The 19,437-nt window shown below is 41.0% G+C and overlaps 1 protein-coding gene across 18 annotated transcripts in view; it reads right to left on the bottom strand.

Annotated features, from left to right (window-relative positions):
* Positions 1-19,437, bottom strand: part of STN1 (STN1 subunit of CST complex) — a 62,633-nt gene that overhangs the window by 26,259 nt on the left and 16,937 nt on the right. For 6 of the 18 annotated variants that reach the window (XM_072805432.1, XM_072805437.1, XM_072805431.1 and 3 more), the window contains 5 exons: positions 14,340-14,507; positions 13,499-13,613; positions 10,336-10,510; positions 5,627-5,746; positions 2,290-2,362 (listed from right to left, as the gene is read on the bottom strand). In XM_072805432.1, the coding sequence (XP_072661533.1) occupies positions 2,290-2,362; positions 5,627-5,746; positions 10,336-10,510; positions 13,499-13,613; positions 14,340-14,507 (651 nt within the window). The remainder of the gene's footprint in view (positions 1-2,289; positions 2,363-5,626; positions 5,747-10,335; positions 10,511-13,498; positions 13,614-14,339; positions 14,508-19,437) is intronic. The other 12 variants (XM_072805435.1, XM_072805443.1, XM_072805439.1 and 9 more) reach the window with 4 other exon arrangements.

Here is a 19,437-nt window from a genome sequence, read left to right as displayed (position 1 = left end):
AAAGAGGTAGACGTGGGATTCAAACCCACTGAAGGGGGGCTGGAGAGCCCAGCACTTCACCTCTGCCATGCTGCCTGGCTTTAGACAAGCCCAGTATCAGTGCTTAGGGGCTGGAAACAGGCTTCACATTTACAGTCCTTTCCTTATTGTAAGTTGTTCCGTTACTGACTTATAAAGGACTAGAGATTTCATGTCCTACCAATCATCCTGATAAGGAAAAATTCAATGCTGTTATTTTGTACAAAAGGTCAGAAACGAACAGCCCAGTAGGAATGATTAAGTGGTTGAAGATCTATCTATACATATAATGGAATCCTGTGCAGTGATTAAAAAAGACTGAGGCACTGTTATGTGTGCTGTTGCTGAATGACTTCAAGAAGCCAATATTAGATCTAAGGTACAAGATGTGGAAACTGAGAATCGAATGTTAACCTTTACTTGTGGGGCTTTTTAAAAAGAAACTACACAGGTATGTTTGTAAGTATTTATAACATCTCTATAATAATATGTAGGAAACTGATTAACAACCATGGCCTTTGGGAACATAGACCCTGGAGGGAGTCTGACTTTCTGTGTGCACTTTGCACTGTTTGACTTTTTACCATGTCCAGACATGATATATATATGTGTTGTTTTTTTTTTTAATGTCATAGGTTTTTTTTTCTATGACAAGAAGTGATCTCAACAGATTCCAAGACAGTCCCTATGAGGTATTTTGACTGGTATTCTCAGTTACTAATGCTCCAGAATTCAGCTTCTGGGAGTGTCCTATTTCTGGGGACTAGCTTAAAGCTTTTAGAGGCTCCCATATACAGTGGCAGAGGCTGTCCACCTTGACATACACACTCACCAAGGCAAGAGGGCTGGGAGTTAGAAGGGGTGTAAAACCTGCCACTTTTACAGACTCTCAGGTTACCAGGCAGTTTGGTTCCCCTGAGAAGTGTGATTCCTTTCATTTGCTTCACCAGGCACTGGGATTATTTCAATCCATCCTGTTCCCAATGCAGATCAAAATAAGATCTGGCTAGTGGCCTACAATGAGGATGAGTGCAGGAAGGCTACCTGGGGAGCAGCCTCTCATCTTTTTGGTTGAAGCACTCCACATTTCAGTGCTCTTTAAAGCACCCTAAATAGTGGGTGGACAGGTTTTCCCCCAACTCAAGGATACTCGTCCTTGTTCTGAATGATGTAAACAAAAGCCAGAAACCTTGCATTAAAATAATAGATTGCTTTCAGTTTATTTTAAGATCTGTTGTCACCCTACTCTGGGATATGACCTCATCGGTTCTTAAAGGCTAAGCAGGGCTGCATACCATAAACCCCAGGACTGGAGACCTGGTCCAGCTCCACCTGCTGACAGCCTGGAGCAGGGCCAAGTCCTGGGGATGCAGTGGCTGAGAGGGCTGAGGGTGGGTTTCTCTGGAGAGAAAGCAAGCAGGCTGAGGAGACCTGCCATCATTAACAAGTCTTCCCTGCTCTTCCAGGCTTGTTTATTGACAAATGGCAAAGTTCATTATCAGCATATGCTTGCAAAAGACAGACTGAAAAGTCACCTTGAAGTCTGATCAGTTTACATAGGATTTAAAGATAGGACTAGTGCTTTCTTCTTTTTCTGACAAGTGTGAAGATGGTAATGTCTATTGTCAGACTACCTACAGTTTGAGTGTCTAACCACTAGGGGTTGACCTAACACCACTGAAACCAACTGTATTTTAAACCATTTCTTCTGCAAATTATCAGGTTCCACGATGACTGAATTACACTAATCATAAACTGTAATGTCTAGAACCATTCCTCCTCACACTGAAAGCCTTGATGTTAGAAGAAAGGAAGCTGTCTCGTCTGGGTTCAAAGACAAGGGGCAAGAGTAGAATAAGAAATAAGACAAATTAGTGAGAATATGAGAACCAGAAGATCAGAAAGTCCTGGCCTCGTGTCTTACCTCACTGTACAAGAATCACCTGCGATGCTCACCTGTCCAGCTCCTGTCCCAACCCCTAATGAATCAGAATCCCCAGGGTTGGGACCTGAGCACTGCATGTTTAAAAAAGCTCCATGGCCAAGTCTAATGTGCAGCTAAGGTCAGAACAACCCTGAGAGTCTAATGCTCCCTTTACAGAAGAAGAGACTGAGGCTCCGATAGGGCAGTTGTCTTGACCAGTCGTTTTTCCAAGTCACTACTGGGGAAAGCCCCAGGTCTCCTGACTCTCCATCCAGTGCTCTCTGGGAGGGAACACTCCCCGGCAGTGCACCGGGGTACCACACACACACATACATTCCACCACTTACGATTTGGTTTTTGGCAGTCTTCTTGAATGATATGGTGGATCTTTCTATGTAGTTCTTTGTCTTCTCTGGTTACCTAAATGGGGAAAACAGGAGACAAAGCATTCTTGAGCAATGAAGTAGTTATGTCATCTGACTCCCAGCTTGGTATTTAGGATAGTTTCTCAAGATTTCACAATAATCACCATCCCTACACAAACAATAGGGTTTTTGACACCTGGCCTCTTGTCAAACCCGCTCAGTCCCTGAGCAGCTCAGGGCTCTGCAGTTGGCCGAGAGGCACACTCCCTTGGAAGGTGGTTTACTGGGGCCATGATGTCACAGAAAACTGAAATTCCATACTTTTAAGGTGCAACTTTCTTCTCAAATATTCATGACACATTTATAACGTTCCTCATACTCGCTTTTATATTCAAAGGGAGGCATGAATGATCAAAGTCCCCAACCAGGACTCCTTCCTCTGGGCCCTGACACATGTCTCCCATCTCCTTACTTTTCTTCTTTCTCCCAATTACAAAGAAAAACAAATGAAATAAAAACTGTCAGGAAAAAAAAAAAAAACTGTCAGGAAAAGCTAGCAAAAGAGTACATCTAGCCCATCCATTGAAACACTTTCTGTCTCAAGGGCAAACATAAGGAAGCTCCTTTCTGGGGATCCCTGGGTGGCTCAGCAGTTTAGTGCCTGCCTTTGGTCCAGGGTGTGATCCTGGAGTCCCGGGATCAAGTCCCACATCAGGCTCCCTGTGAGGAGCCTGCTTCTCCCTCTGCCTGTGTCTCTGCCTCTCTCTCTCTCTGTGTCTCTCATGAATAAATAAATAAAATCTTAAAAAAAAAAAAAAAAAAAGGAATCTCCTTTCTCAACCAGCTCAAGTAAGAGGGAAGCAGTAACCAAATGGGTTTCACCTTCATGTTCCATAATAAATCTAAAAACAAAAAGAAAAAAAAGCAAAAGAGGAAAGAAGGAAAAGAGGCGGAAGGAAGAAAAAGCCTGTGAACAAATACATTTATAAGGAATTGTATGTCCAGACCTAGAGAACAAGCAGACTTGGGAATGCATGGGGATACTGGCAACGCCTGCTTTCTCTTGACTCACAACGTTACTGTGAAGATTATCTAGAGTAATGGGGGTGAGAGCTGCTGAAAGCAAGAAAGCACAACACAAACACAAGCCATCTACAGCCCTGTGACAGTGACTTCCCCAAGGCAAGGCCTTCTGGAAAACAGAAACTTGCAGGTTGGGCGAAGAGGTGGAAGGGGCGGAGTGAAGGCAGAGAAGGGGATGATGGTTCTGTGAAGGAAGAGAGCTGGTACTGTGGGATCTCCCCAGCCCAGCTCACACTGATTCACAGGAGGAAGTGCCCTAGCCCTGCCACACCTTGGCCCCGGCCAGCTGCCCAGGTCATGCTGCTACCCTGGGAAGAGCTTTCTACAGACACAGGGGGCCAACCCTAAAGCCTCCAGGGAGAATAGGAGGGGTAGGGGAAGCATGTCAGGGTGAGCTGCCCAGCAAGGGTTTCCCCTGCCCTACCAGACCTTTCCACACCAAGATGAGGTAGTCTGCACTCATCCTTACACAGATTAAATACCCTTTTCAAAAGTTACTCAGGAGCACCTGGCTGACTCAGTGGGTAGAGTGGGTGACTCTCCATGTCAGGGTGAGGAGTTCAAGCCCCATACTGGGGTGTAGTGCTTAAGAAGAAAACTGGGGCACCTAGCCGGCTCGGTTGGTAAAGCATGTGACTGACTCTTGATCTTGGGGTTGAGTTCATGCCCCTACTGGGTGTAGATTACTTAAAAATAAAATTTAAAAAATAAACTTTAAGTTACTCAAATAGTATTTAAAACACATCTTAATTTATTTTTTTTGAAAAGATTTTTATTTATTTATTCACGAGAGAGACAGAGAGAGGCAGAGACACAGGCAGAGGGAGAAGCAGGCTCCCTGCCGGGAGCCCAATGTAGGACTTGATCCCAGGGCCCAGGATCATAACTCAAACATTGAGCCACCGAGGTGCCCAACACATCTTAACTTAAAAAAACTCTAAAATAGGGAATCACTAGTGTAAATCAACATTAAGAAAATGTCCTATTCAGGAAGGCTTCCCCTCAAGAATCATGTCTGTAAATACCAAGACTTCTGGGATTCCTCAGGACTTTGATCTGCCTCCAGGACAATCACTCATGACTGAAGGCACACTACCAATGTCATGAGGAAGCCCGTTTTCACTGAAAAGTTGGCTCCTCCAACTACTAAAGGTAGGCTGTGAGAGGTGAACCTTTAGTCTGAGGCAAGCAAGCACTTCCACCCCTGGTGGGAATGTCAACTAGTAGCACTTTGGGAGGTCAATCACTCTGTGTTGGCCAAATGCTTAAAAATACATGCCCTTTGCTCCAACAATTCCTTTTTTAAGAGTCAATCATAAAAAGAGAAATGTTTACATGAATTCACAAAAATAGCCAAAGCAACACTATCTGTGAGAGCAAAAGACAGAACCAACCCCAATGGTGACCAGAAAGAAGTGGTTAAAAGTGTCCAACAAGTACCCATGATATGGAGTACCATGTGAGGTCAAAAAGATTGAGGAAAATTTAAAGTACTAACATGGAAAGATGCCTGTGATGCGCTATTTTGGTACCCTGCCCCAAAACTGCCAGGCATTATTTACAGATTCTCCACTGTCCCAGGGGACACCTGTCGATGTCCTGAGACATTTTTGGTTGTCACAAGTCAGAGGCTGCTACCTCTATCTAGTTAATGAAGGCCAGGGATGCTGTTAAACATCCTACAATGCAAAGGAAAGCCATTCACAACAAAGAACCATCTGGCCCAAACAGTGTTAAGGTTGAGAAGTCCTGATTTGTAGGATAATCACATTTTAGAGGGTCAACAAAAAGGCCACAGAAGCATCTGAATGTGTACATTTTGGCAGATGCACAGTTTAAGTGTCTAGGACATACTGTTAAAAATGGCACCATGAAAAAAAAAATGGTATCATGTAGGGAGGGTGCCTGGGTGGCTCAAGGCATTAAGTGTCCGACTTTTGGTTTGGGCTCAGGTCATGATCTCCTAGTTGTGGGATCGAGCCCCACATTGGGCTCCAAGCTCAGTGCAGAGCTTGTTTCAGATTCTTTCTCCCACCCCTCTACCCCTCCCCATGTGCGCTCTCTAAAATACATAAATAAAATCTTAAAAAAAAATGACATGGAAAAGATACGGGCTTTCACTTAGTTTATGAACCTCCTTAATGATTTTTAAAAACAGTAAATAGGTATTCCTAGGGAATGAATATAGTTGTGATCAAAGTATCAAGGAAAAAAAATAAAGTTGCAGGTCTCTTACATAATATAGCTTATCAAAACCATGATCTTTCTGGAAAACAAATCCTTTTTCCTGCAGCAGCTGTATTGCATTCTTAAATATACTATGAATTGCCTTGGAAGTGGTGTCATTCTTAGAATTCTGTAGGAAGAGGAAAAAGAAAAGAAGTTAAGTCCCATCTTACAGCATTTCAGAGTAACTCCCTGGACCAACTGGTTTATGAATTCACCCAACAGGCTTTTTATCTGCTGAGTCAAAACGATCCAGGTGTGTGGCCTAACACAGAATAGTATTTAAGGAGGCCTGGGAAGTTTGCTCAAGTAGGATCATGCTTGACAACTGTTCTCTACCTTAGTTGTGATTTGTTCAACTTTATAATATAAAATGGAAAATCAAGAAGATAATCTTTGAATCTGAGTATGTAGTTTATATGTCTTGACTCATTTAAAATTATTTCTATTCCCAATTTTTTATTTTTTTTTTAAATTCAGAGCCAGATCACTGTATGCATGTATCAGCTCAGTTTTTTCATTGAAATTATGGCTATAATCTAATCTCTTCCTAAGGACTTCAGAGAATTTGACGTAAGTTGGGGACTCTAGGACATAGAGAATATTACGTCATCTCCTTATTTTAAATGGTGGAAAATGTAGGTAAATAGCCATGTGGAGACCTGTCTGTCCAAGGTGGGTCATGGGGCTAAAAACAGAGGGGGTCCCAGACTGCATGGAAGGAACCTCTGTGGCTATCAGTTTTCTATTTCCTCAATTTCAATATTTCTCCTCTAAGACACAGGTTTACCCAGAGTAACCAGTTCATCCTATTTCTTGTCCCAGAGGAAGCTAGGCTTGTCCCAGAGGAAGCGAGGCCTTCAGCTACGTCTCACCGAGGTTAACTAAACTTTAAGTTTGCTGAGTGGGGGACTTGATTTCAATTTGGCCATCTCCTCCCTCACACACCGAGGGTAACTGATAAGATATTTGTGTAATGAATGGGAAATAAATACCCCATTATAGAGGTGGTATCCTTTTTATGATTCCACTGGGGGCTTTCAGTCCATTCCTGAAGCAAAGTGGTGAACAACTGTCCTTCAAGGTACAGATCCACTTTTAATGTGACAGAAATCTGTCAAGATAGTTACAAGATGAGAGCACCAAAGGAACAAGGCAAAAGCTTCTAAAGGAGCATTTGAAGGCAAAGTCCTACCCCTAATGAAGAATGCTGATGAAGGCTGTTGGGGGCAGTACCCACAGATGCTGAAAGAGTTTGCTTGTGATTTGCTAATGACCTTTCCTGCAAGAGACAGGGAAAGGAAAGAAACCCCCAAATGGCCACAAGTGTTGATAACTGCATCCCTAGAGAAACCCTCTCTTTCTAGAAGAGGCCTTCCAAAGAGGTGTTGTTTTAATCTCATGGATCCTAGTGATGTTTCACAAACATGCTCCCCTGGACTGAAGAGAACACTCTCAATTAAATTAATAGTCAACAAGCTGGAGCACCTGGTCATCAGGAGATTAGGGCCTAAAACAGACAAACATTCCAAGTTATGACAGCACCCGTTCTCTGAAGGCAGAATAAGGCCAAGAACTATGCGATGACTCCCACAGGCAGAAAAGCTACGTAAGTGTGTTTAGAATAAACAACTCACTTAGCAATTCTGTCACACATCCTTTTATTCTGGGGGGCTTCAGGGAAAGCTGTATTTACTTAAGGGAAGTACAATCAACCCAGAATAGAATCTCCCATGAAACTGTTACAGCCACTTACTCTTCATAATTCTAAGGAAATTCATCTTCTTTGGTCAATTTACTATCAGGATCCTAAGGGTTGAGTTTATTACAGCTCTTACCAAGACAGAAATAAACTGGAGACTAAAAATGATTGTTGCATGATTACTGCCACCTTAGAAATGATTCGTGATTATCCCCAGACCACACAAAAAGCTCAGCTCCTCCTCCCAGATTTCAGAAAGCTCAGGCAGCAGAAAGACAGTGTGCTAGGTCTGTGAGATTAAAAGCACAGCTTCAGCTGTGAACAAGAAGGGCCCAACAGAAAGGCTCTGTGAATATAAACAGCATGTGGAACTTCCTTTCCAAAAACATTTGCCTCGGTTGACCTCAGAGCATATCTCCCTACTGGTTATGAAGATCCAGTCTCAGGGGGAAGGCCTCCAATCATCTCTCCTGGCCCGTAGCTCAGCCTGGCCTGGGATTTGTGTCTTTCTTGTCCTTTTCTAAAGACAAGGCTCATCCGATTCAGGAAACCGAAACTACACAGAGACAGAAACAGAGACTGGCTGAATATGCTGAGCCTGAGCAGGCCTTTCCTAGCTGCAGGTCAGGAACTGGGTGGATCTCTGAAATATATATATAGTCTTCATTCTCAAACAAACTCCACATTTACCCAGCTGTCAAAGAGAAAACAATGGTTTTGCAAGGTCTGCTTATCACGTTTCTGGATTTGCTAAGAAGGGCCACTATGGAAAAAAAAAGTGGGGGGATGGGGAACATTCAAACCCTCCCTCCCCTGGCCTCCAAACTATAACACTCCCACAATGATTTTTTTGTAAAGCTTTCATCTGTATGACAATAGAAAGTGCCAAAGGATCTAGGGTTTCACCATCATTGTAAAGCATCCTTAGTCTCCCAGGCTCTATTAAGCAGAATTCAACTCAATGACACTGATCTCCCCAGCCAGAGTCATGTGAGGGAATAATTCATAATTGATTGGAAAAAAGAGTTTCCAAAGACAAAACAGAGTGCCACATTCATTTCTTTTTAAACATACAGGACTGGGCAGACACAAGTTTCTGCTCTAAGCATTCTCAAAGATACCATGCCAAAAGTTCCCCAAGGTCGTTCTGAATGGAGGAGACTTCAGAGAATCCTCAAGTCTTTCTCCTTAATTGCGGCTCCCACAGAAGAGTGGGTTCACAGGAAGAATGTGGTCTTTGCTAAGCTTCAGAGTTTCTTTCCAAACATGCCAACAGAGTGGTCAGAAGTGCTAGGAGGCTAACTTGGCGGTGAGCCGCCTCTAACTGACTAAATGGCAAGGTTTATCTTGTGGACAGCAGACAGTTGGAGAGCCCCAACTGCCTGGAAGCCCCAGGGCACAGAAGGGAGAGGCCGGCCCAGCCATCTACCCCCCCCTCCCCGCCCCCCCTCCCCCCCTCCCCGAGTGTCTCCTGAAATGCTATCCCTCGTTGCTGCGAATGACATCGCGGGTCACTGTGCAAATAGCCTGGTGCCAGGAGGAGATAATTAGGTTCGTGAACGAAACTGAGAAGCAGTGGTAGTAGCCTAGGAGGTCAGGATGAGGACCTGGTGTCTGTGCCCCCAGAATCACGAGGAATAACTTATGTTACTTAACGAGAGTAGTCACGGCAGCCCTGTTGGTAATGACAAAAGATCGGAAAACTTCTCAACAGTCCAGAAATGGAGAGACTGCTTCATGTAACCAAAGATTATTATAGTGGCAAATCTATGTGTACGGCTAGGAAAGGCTCTGTAAGACATGCCGTTCCATGAAAAGCTAGGTACAGATTAGAGTTTAGCATGCTACCATTTGTGTAAGAAAAGAGGACAGAACTACTCCTGGTTTATAAATGTAGACTCTCTCTGGAAGGATATTCCTAAGACCGGTAATGGTTCTTGTTTCTGGGGGGGAAGTGGTTAGGAGGGAGGATGGGAAGGAAACTTACTCTTAACCAGATACTGTTGGGGACTATTGAAATTTTTTAAAACTGTTCACTCCTTCAACTAACAAATAATCATCAAGAACTGAGTTTACGGCAGGCCCATTCTAGAACATGGTTCTAGAGAGCAAAGAACAAGGCAAAGAAGACCTCTGCTCTTGTAAAATTTAAATTGTGGCAGAGGAATAGGCAGACAAATAAGTAAATACCAGTGATATCCTGAGATATGAAAACAGGGTGATAACATAGTGAGGAAGCAGGTGACTCTCAGAGCAAATAGTTGGGGAGGGCTAGAAGGTGACATCTCAGCAGAGATCATTCCCCAGTGGAATAAAGAAAATAAAAATAAATGGTGTCACAACAAAAAACCCTGATAATTGCAATGAAAGTGAAAGCTTAAAACCAAAGTTTCAAATGACTCTTAATTCCAAGTGAATAAGTAAACACCAAACAACTTAGATTCACCTGTAAAGAGACAGCTCTCTCCCAGGCGAGTGAGACATTACTTGATTATTCCTAGAAATGTTTACTTATAAACTAGACTGAATATAACTTGGTCTTTATTTAAACTTCTAATAAGGAAAAAAAAAAAAAAACTCCTAATAAGGTACCTTATTTTGACGAAGAGAGAGCAAGTCATTAAAAACTTTGGTTCAAGAATCACCTTGCTGAGCAATAAATAATCTTGGAGAGATAATTATCTCTTCTCATTTATTTCCTCCTCGTTTGGCTCCTGCTGAGATTAAGTAGCCATCTCAATGAATACTAAGAAGTAGTATGAACCTAAGACTACTTTTTTTCCCTACCCAAAGATTAAGTTTACTGAGATTAAGTGAAGAGGGCAAAAGGGCAGGTACATTTTCATTTTAGATTCTTAGTGACCTTTCCAGAATACAAACATGGAATAGAACCAGAACCTCATCCCTGGGTCTACCCTCTGAGTGCTCGTGCCACAGTCATGTTCACCCCCCACACCCTTGAGCTGTAGATATGGGATAGGGGGCCTGAATTCTTCACATGGGCATGCTACACTTACCTGCTCAGAGGAGGTGCCGTGAATCACAGGCTGATTGGCAAGGGATAGCAGAGATTCCACAATTTCCAATTCCTGCTGGTAAAAGGTTTGCACTTTGTTCTCCATGAGGAATTCTTTGGCTCTTTCACTCAGCAAACACGTGAGATTGGCAAGGTCCAGGGCGCCTGGATCGCTGCTGGGGGAAAGTTTTTAAAAGCCCTGCAGAAAACTATCACCTTTGTTTCTTTTTGCTGTGCATAAAACAGAAACTTAGCTGGGAAATGTGACACTATTTTGATGTTTGATTGATTGAAGTATAGCTGACTTCCAATTTTAAATTAATTTAAGGTATACAACACAGCAGTTGACGAGTCTATTCTACGCTACATTCACAAGTATTGCTACCATCTATCATCATACAGTGCTATTATTACAATATCATTGACTATATTCCCTATGCTGTATCTTTTACCCCTAGGACTTACTTATTCTAGTTAGACTTCTGTTCTTTGAAAAATGTTACTGATATTTTGATAGGGATTGCAATGAATCCATATATTGCTTTGGGTGGTATGGACATTTTAACAATATTAATTCTTCCAACCCAAGAGCATGAAATATCTATTTGTGTCACCTTCAACTTTTTTCATCAATGTTTTATAGATTTCAGAGTACAGGCTTATCACATCCTTGGTTAAGTTTTTTCCTAGGTAATTTGTTCTTTTTGGTGTAGTTGTAAATGGAATTATTTTAATTTTTCTTCCTGCCACTTTGTAACTAGTGTATAGGAATGCAACGAATTTCTGTGTATTAACTTTGTATCCTACAACTCTACTGAATTCATTTGTCAGTTTTAATAGTTTGTTTTGGTGTGGTCTTTTGGATTTTCTATAGTATCATGTCATCTGCAAATAGTGACAATTTAATTTTCTCTTAACCAATCTGGATGCCTTTTATTTCTTTTTGTCTGACTGCTGTGGCTAGGACTTCTAGTACTATGTTGAATAAAAGTGGCAACATTGGATTTGTCTTGTTCCTGCTCTTAGAGGAGAAGCTCTGTTTTCTACTAGCTAATATGATGTTAGCTGTTGGTTTTTCATATAAGGCCTTTATTATGCTATGCTCCCTCTAAGCCCATTTTGTTGAGAGTTTTTATCATGAACAGATGTTCAATTTTGAACAGATGTTCAAATGTCTTTTCTGTATCTATTGAGATGATCATATGACTTTCATCCTTTGTTTGGTTAATGTGTTGCCTCATGTTGATTGATTTGCGACTATCAAACCATCCCTGCATTCCCAAAATAAATCCCATGTGATCATGGTGAATGATCCTTTTAATGTATTGTTGAATGCAGTTTGCTAGCACTTTGTTGAGGATTTTTGCATCCATGTTTATCAGGGATATGGGTCCATAGTTGGCTTTTTTTTGTAGTGTGTCTGTTTGGTTTTGGTGTCAGGGTAATGCTGACTTCATAGAATGTATTTGGAAGCTTTCCTTCCTCTTCCATTTTCTGTAATAGTTTGAGGAGAATAGGCATAGGCATTAACTCTTTTTTTTTTTTTTTAACTGTTTGGTAGGATTCACCTGTGAAGCCATCTGGTCCTAGACTTTTGTTTGTTGGGAGTGTTTTGATTACTGATTCAAATTCATTATTTGTAATTGGTCTGTTCAATAACAATGCTTGTTTTTGACATAAAGGGCAATTCATACAATGAGCACTGAGTGGTCATTTAAAAGGATGAGGCAGGACTACAGGAGCTATAATATTTATTAAAGATTTTGAAAAAAATGTCAAGTTGCAGAATAGCATATAAGGTTAAGTTCCCATTATTAAAAAGGAAATGACAACCCACAAAATACATGGGTGAATATTTATGCTCGTATATGCAGAGAAGAAAAATGTCTAAAAGGATACACATCAACCTATGAATGGTGGGAACCTGTGGGGAATGGTATTGAGGCAGGAGACAGGAAAATGGGGAACTTCCACTTTTTACTTTCTATGGGTCCACAGTTTGGGTGGGTTTTTTTTTTGTTTTTAAGTTTGTTTTTTTTTAATTTGACAGAGAGAGAGAGCATGCATAAGCGGGGGGGGAAGTAGCAGAGGGAGAGGGACAAGGCGGCTCTCCATGGAGCAGAGAGCCCAATGCGAGGCTGGATCCCAGGACCCCAGGATCATGACCTGAGCTGAAGGCAGACGCTTAACTGACTGAGCCATCTGGGTGCTCAGTTTGGAGTTTTTTAAACATTAATTTTTTGAATGTCATATATATATATATATATATATATATATATATATATATGAAAAATTAAAGTGGGCAGCTGGGTGGCTCAGTCAGTTAAGTGTCCAACACTTGCTGTCTGGCTCAGGTCATGATCTCACAGTTGTGAGATGGAGCCCTGAGTTGGGCTCTGTGCTCAGCACAGAGTCTGGTTCAGATTCTCTCTCCCTCTCCCTCAGCCCCTCCCCACCCTCCACTTGCACACACTCTTTCTCTCTCAGTTAAAATCTTAAAAAAAAATTAAAGGGTCCAGAGTGAAGTCTCCTTTCTATCCTCTTAGTTCCCACCCTTAGTGGCTATTGCTGGTTTTCTGGCTCCCCTGAGTCCTTTGACATATACACTAATGAACACACATATATTCTTACTCCCTGTTTCCACCACTGCCCCCAAGAGTAAAATCATCCCTGGTTGGGAATGATGGATATCATTTTTTATGGCTTTTTGTTATAATGTGTCACAGTATAGTATTTTTTTTTTTTTTTTTTTTTTTTACAGTATAGTATTTTGATTGTGATGTTTCATGGCAGCTTTCTTTCGGTTTCTTGCCTTGGGGCTCATTGAGCTTCTTGAATCTGTGCATTTATAGTTTTCAGCAAACTTGGAAAAACTTCATCCCTTATTTCTTCAAATACATTCTCTCTGCTCCCTGCACTCTTTCAGGGACTCCAATCACACATTCATTTTCCTCACAAGATCCTGAGAATATCTGCACTACTTTTATCTTTATGTTGCAGGTATAAAAACTAAGGCATAGAGGGAATAAACGGGCTTGCCCAGAGCTGCTCAGTGAATGCAGACAGTTCAGGATTTGAACCCTGGCCCATCCCAGCATCTGGGCTCCTGCTGCCTGGCCTTACTGCCATCATCACATCTTTCACAGTCAGAGACCACAACTTACCTTTCTTGCTCTAGGGCTGGGATACGGAAAGGCTGGTCATAAACTTTCCTGTAGATACTGGGCAGCTCAAGCATCCTTGCAATTTGAATGTTGCACACTGGATCATCCACTTTATCTAACAAGCCATGGGGAAAATATGCCACAGAAATTACAATGAGATCAGCTCTTTCCCATGTCCAAATTGCTGCTAGGCACCCGGGGGGTCTCTTTCCCTATGGGTGCCCAGGGTCATGCATCTAGAGGCACTAAATGGTTCCCAGTCATCCTCTGAGAGGGAATGCAATGCCCTAAGCATCACAGGTTTGTCCAGGAACAGACTGGAACCAGGGAAAGCACATTTGCTTATTCACTTATCTGTTACAATGGCAAACAACAGGGGCCATCCATGGGATTTCTAACCAAAATCAGACAGAGCACTGCAAAGCGTATCACTCAGGGGATGTGGGACTATCACATTTCCAATAAGCTGTTTTCCTTCAAAGTTAACGACTCAGTGGTGCTCAAGAAATCTCCATCATTTTAAAGAATATGAATATACTTTGCCCTAAATGGATTGACACTTAGAACTTCAAAGTACTTTTAACATTGATGTTACCCAAATAAATTTGCCTGATATAATAAATCATTTGCTTTCCTCCCCAATTTCTAGTTACCCTCTTCAAAATAGTTAAGAAAGCATGTTATGAAATAAAATTTTCTCCAGTAAAGAGTTGCATCTTTTTTTTTTGAGTTGCATCTTTTTATTTGAACTTTTTAGCAGTTTGACTTTTAGCTAATCCAGAGTTCATTGGACACACACCCAGAGTAACCACCAGTTTTGGCAGAGATAACTTGTGCTTACAGAAAGTAGTGACACGAATCTCTCGTTCTTCTCTATATGTATGGACATAACCTCTGATTTGGATAATGTCCCCAATTTCTATCTTTGTCTTCTGCTCAATGGTCTCTTGCAGCTTCTTAAGCTGTGAGGTTAAGCTCAGCACCCCTGCAGTTGAAGCAGCTGTAGTTACTAGGGCCAAAAGAAAAGAGACAATGCATAACACAATCACCCCACCACATTTGTGAGATAGTTTTGGGGTGAGACCAACAAAAGACATCTACTCATTCTACTTCTGATTAGTTGCTCTACTGTACAGAATCTGCACAACCTTCTGAAATCCTCTGCTGAATAGAAGGCATAAGCTGTAATTATTCAAAAGTAGAGTGAAGGGAACAGAGTCTAGGAGGCCTGGCAATCCAAGTGAGAAAGTTCTGGCATGGCTCCAACATTTCCTCTCCTGCTCTTGCATTACCAGTGCATTCAAAGGGCTCTACGTGGTCCTGAGCTGAATTATGTATGAGTTCAGCTGGGTTTGGTAGCAACAGCTCTAAACAACCCTTCAAAGTGTCCTTGCAGGAAGACAAGTCTGGCATAGGACAAAAGGGGACCCAGATCTACATATGCAGTTCTGTTTATGGGGAAGTGCCTCAGGCTGATCTTCCACCTAGGTACTCAACACCCTAATCTCTCACCTTTCATCTTTGTTGGGTAACTGAGGTAATTTCTCTCTCTCTCTCTCATACACACACACACTGTCATATCACTTAAAACTATAAGCTTAAGCAACTTCATGGTGAAAATAACCCAATGCACATTCGACTCTAAATAATTTCAGTGTGCCTGGGTGGCTCAGTCAAGCGCCTGCCTTCAGCTCAGGTCACGATCCCAGGGTCCTAGGATTGAGCCCCGCGTTGGGCTCCTGCTCATCGGGGAACCTGCTTCTCCCTCTCCCTCTGCCTGCTGCTCCTCCTGCTCGTGCTCTGTCAAATAAATAAAAATAAAACCTTTGAAAAAAATAATTTCCATCACTTAAGTTTAATTTCAAATTGTATTAAATACTTAATAAGCACAGCCTCAATTATTAGATACTGTAGGTGCTGTTCTAGGACTCTACAATGTATTAGAGCATCTAACCCTCACAAGTATACCTATTTATTATTAGCCCCATTTTATTTTATTTTTTTTTTTTAATTTTTATTTATTTATGATAGTCACAGAGAGAGAAAGAGAGAGAGGCAGAGACATAGGCAGAGGGAGAAGCAGGCTCCATGCACCGGGAGCCTGATGTGGGATTCGATCCCGGGTCTCCAGGATCGCGCCCTGGGCCAAAGGCAGGCGCCAAACCGCTGCGCCACCCAGGGATCCCTATTAGCCCCATTTTATAGAGGAAGTTACTGAATCACAGAGAGGTCAAGCAACCTGCCCAAAGTAAAACAACCAGTTAGTAACAAAGCTGGAGTCTGAACCCGAGCAATCTCTGACTTCAGTGTTTCTGGCTTATTCTTTATTCTCTGCTGCTTGCCCCATGAGTGTACACATATTTTCCAGTTACAGCTAGTGTGTGTGAACAATTCTATGTTCTGATTTTCTGTCTGGCCCAAGCTCACATACACACATGTATCAAAAGAATTCATACAACTTGAGCATTTTAAATAATCATGGAGCATTCATGTCAATATGAGACAGTTTGTTTAGCTGATCTCATTAAATATTCCACTCTCCCCCCTTCTTGTAATTTTTTTTTTTTTTTTTTTTTTTTTTTGGCTTTAATCACCTGCACTGGATGGGGCTTAGTGGTCTACACTTGGGTAATGGAGTCAGACAGACCTGGCTGCAATCTCCTCTCACCTCCTATTAACTACATGAACTTGGGCAGCCTGTTTAAACCCACTGTGCCAGGGCTTCTTCAGCTATGAAATGGGGGTAACAAGACAGTCCACCTCACACACAGAGTGGTTGCCCAGATCTAAGTTAACCCTTAAATCACGAGCATGGCACAATGTCAAGATCCGCAGGAAATGTTCCATAAATGTCAGCTATTTGTAAAAGTGAATAATTATGCTCTCTAAATAAAATTATTGTTTTCTTTGGGGGAGTCTTTCATTGGGAATTGCTGGATAGAAAAGTAAAAACACATTTACAGTTCATTACATATTGTCAGAATGTTTGCAGAAAAAATCCCCACCAAACCATTCTTTTTTTACAAGGTATTGCCAGCAGTGTGTGCATGCTTGTAGCACCTACACTGCCTCTGGTCACTTGGATGTTTAGCACCCTAAAAAATACCTAATAATTCCATGACGTTTTATTTTTGCTTTTAAACTACCAGACAGAGGATGCCTGGGTGGCTTAGCGGTTGAGCATCTGCCTTGGACTCAGGGTGTGATCTTGGGATCTGGGATTGATATAAAAGTATATATTTTATGTGATTTATTCCTACTAAATGAAGTGCACTACTGCCTCATTAAAGACTCTTGTTCCCAGAGCCTTTAAGTGACTAAGGAACACCACGGTAGCAATCTTAAGCCCTGCCTCCACCCCTCAGAGTTTATTTGAATACTAAATTGTGCCTCTCAATTTTTTGTAATGCAATAAAATTAGTATCTTGATGGTTTTTAAATGTATCCTTTGAAAATTGTTTTATGTAAAATAAATGTTACTGAATTATAAAAGAAAAACACTCCATATTTACTGTGTAAATACACAACTCCATCTTTGGGTTACGTCATGTAAGCTAGAAGACAGGGATCACAGTTACCTCTTTTAAAAATATCTTTATCTACCTGAATCAACAATATTTGTTAAATGCTGATTTATTTCCTACTGTTGTTTTATTTCTGGTTTGTCTTATGCTAGCGTTCCTATAATGAATGAACAAATCTATTAGCCTATGGATCACATTTTCTGCTTTTTAATCTAATCGCTTAGATGACTGTGGCTTTATAAAGTGCAAAGGCATTACTTTTCTTTCACCACATCTACTCTACCAAGGGAAACACCAACCTGGGGAACATGGAGCATTCTGTGTACCCAGTAACCAACACCTAGGAATCTAGACACCATCAGCATTTATGTTACTCAGCTTACCAGGTTTCTTCAGAAAATACCCAAGTATTACTTTTTACAAGGTTATTCCATCTGTGTTCTTATCCCCTCAAGCCCTCTTGTACTTTGGGTGAATTTAGAACACGTAATGATAAATGCTTTCTATAGCACCGCTAAAATGATCAGACTGGGGCCTGGTGTGAGAATGAGGCCCAGCTTTCATTTCAAGGGTGAGCCAAGCTGCTGAAAGAATGGCTCGAGCTGTAATTTAGGGACTATAATGAGTGGCTGGAGCCTGACAGGATTTCATCTTAAGTAGCCTATTCCACCCTGGAAGATAAAGGCCCTCTAAAATTCTAGTATCAAAGGCCAAGCTTTCTTAACTTTTCTCCTAAGCTAGTCCAAATGGTATACTCAATAGGACATTTATAGGAGTTAATAGCATTTTCTTATATACCTTAACGGACTGGAACATGATTTTGACTCAGACTAAATTTTGATTAAAAAAAAAAAAATTAGTCTTCATTGGCCATGTTCTAGCGCAAAGCTTTTAAACTGAGGGCAATTAAATGAAAAGGAGAGAATGGGCTAGTTGGGAATAATTTTAACATATCACTTCATATATAACGTGATGAGAATCATTTTCGGGCTTTTTCCTTGTACTGTTACCCTCTCTTTTTATTCTCAAAGCAATTTCCAATTAAGGCTACCTACTGTGACTGTTCATCTATTCATCTATTTACACGAATTTTAAAAATCTCACTCTCAGTATTAGTAGCCATTTTATCCAAAAAATTACTAAATATAAGAGTTATATAATATTCCTAATATCATTCTGATTTTGATTTTGAAAATTAAAACAATGTCTAAAACAGGAATCTGCAAGCTACAGCCCATGGACCAAATCTTCCCACAACCTGTTTTTGTAAATTTTTTTTGGAACTCAACCATGCCATTCATGTATGTACCATGTATGACTGCTCCTGTGTTAAAATGCCCGTGTTGAGCAGCTGAGGTTCAGACCATATGGCCCACAAAGTAGAAAACTTTTACTATCCAACCCTGTTCAGAAAGTTTGCTGCTCCATGATCTGAAACAAGTATATATGTAAACAATACTCTCTGATTAAAGGTTTTGACAACAAAAAAATGATAAATCTGCAAATGATTTTAATACTCTAGACATATGTGAAAATTCAAATATCTGATTGTCTTATAGGTTTATTATTCTTGCTTCTAGAGACAGCTGCATAAAAAAACCTGTTGTCTCTCTTAATTCTTTTAATCTACAAAGTACCCTGAACAAAGCAGTGCCAATGACTAAGATATTCCCAAATTAAGAAATGGAGTACTGAAGTTATATACAACTGATGGGCAGATTCTAAATGTAAATGCCTCAGAAAATTAAGCAAAGGAGCATTCCATTGATCAGGATAGTCCAAGTAGGAAGCTGAGATTCTTCTGGCAGGTTAATGGCAAAGAGGAAAGATACCATGTATCACCAAGGAGACAGATGCTAGATGTTAGATATTACAGAAGACAATATTTAATGAATGACCCCATTGTGCATGGCACTATGCTGTGTAAGTTGTAAAACAGAAAGACAAGGTCCCAGTTGCTATAGCTTCTCTAGAGCCAAAAATGACCACCAATACTGCTCAATATTTTTTTTTATTGTAAACTTAACTTAAAAAAATACCTAAGAATTATTAAAATATACTCAAGGAATTCCAAATGCTGTTTCAATTATAGCCAATGTGTTCAAAACACAATTTTAAAGTTTCTTCTCAGTTTATATTATTCAATGGCTAACTTCAAAGGAATCCTATCTTACCATCTCATCAGCCTTAGAATTCCTGGTGTATTTGAGATTTCAGAAAGTCTGAATCCTGGTAGCACAGATGCTAGTGGCAATCATGTAAGAGGAAGTCTCCAAACCTTTCTTTGGTCAAGGGATAGGCCTGGATCAAGGGGATTCTGACCTGACCAACAATTAGGCTATCACATATTGACTTCTGTAATAACTACCACAGTAAAAGTAAAATGCTCAAACTCTCCTCAACCTAGTCATACTT

This window comes from Canis lupus, chromosome 29 (genome assembly GCF_048164855.1).
Source record: "Canis lupus baileyi chromosome 29, mCanLup2.hap1, whole genome shotgun sequence".
NCBI classification, from domain to species: Eukaryota; Metazoa; Chordata; class Mammalia; order Carnivora; family Canidae; genus Canis; species Canis lupus.
Note: the sequence above shows the minus strand (reverse complement) of the source record. Positions and strands in the feature narration are given on the sequence as shown.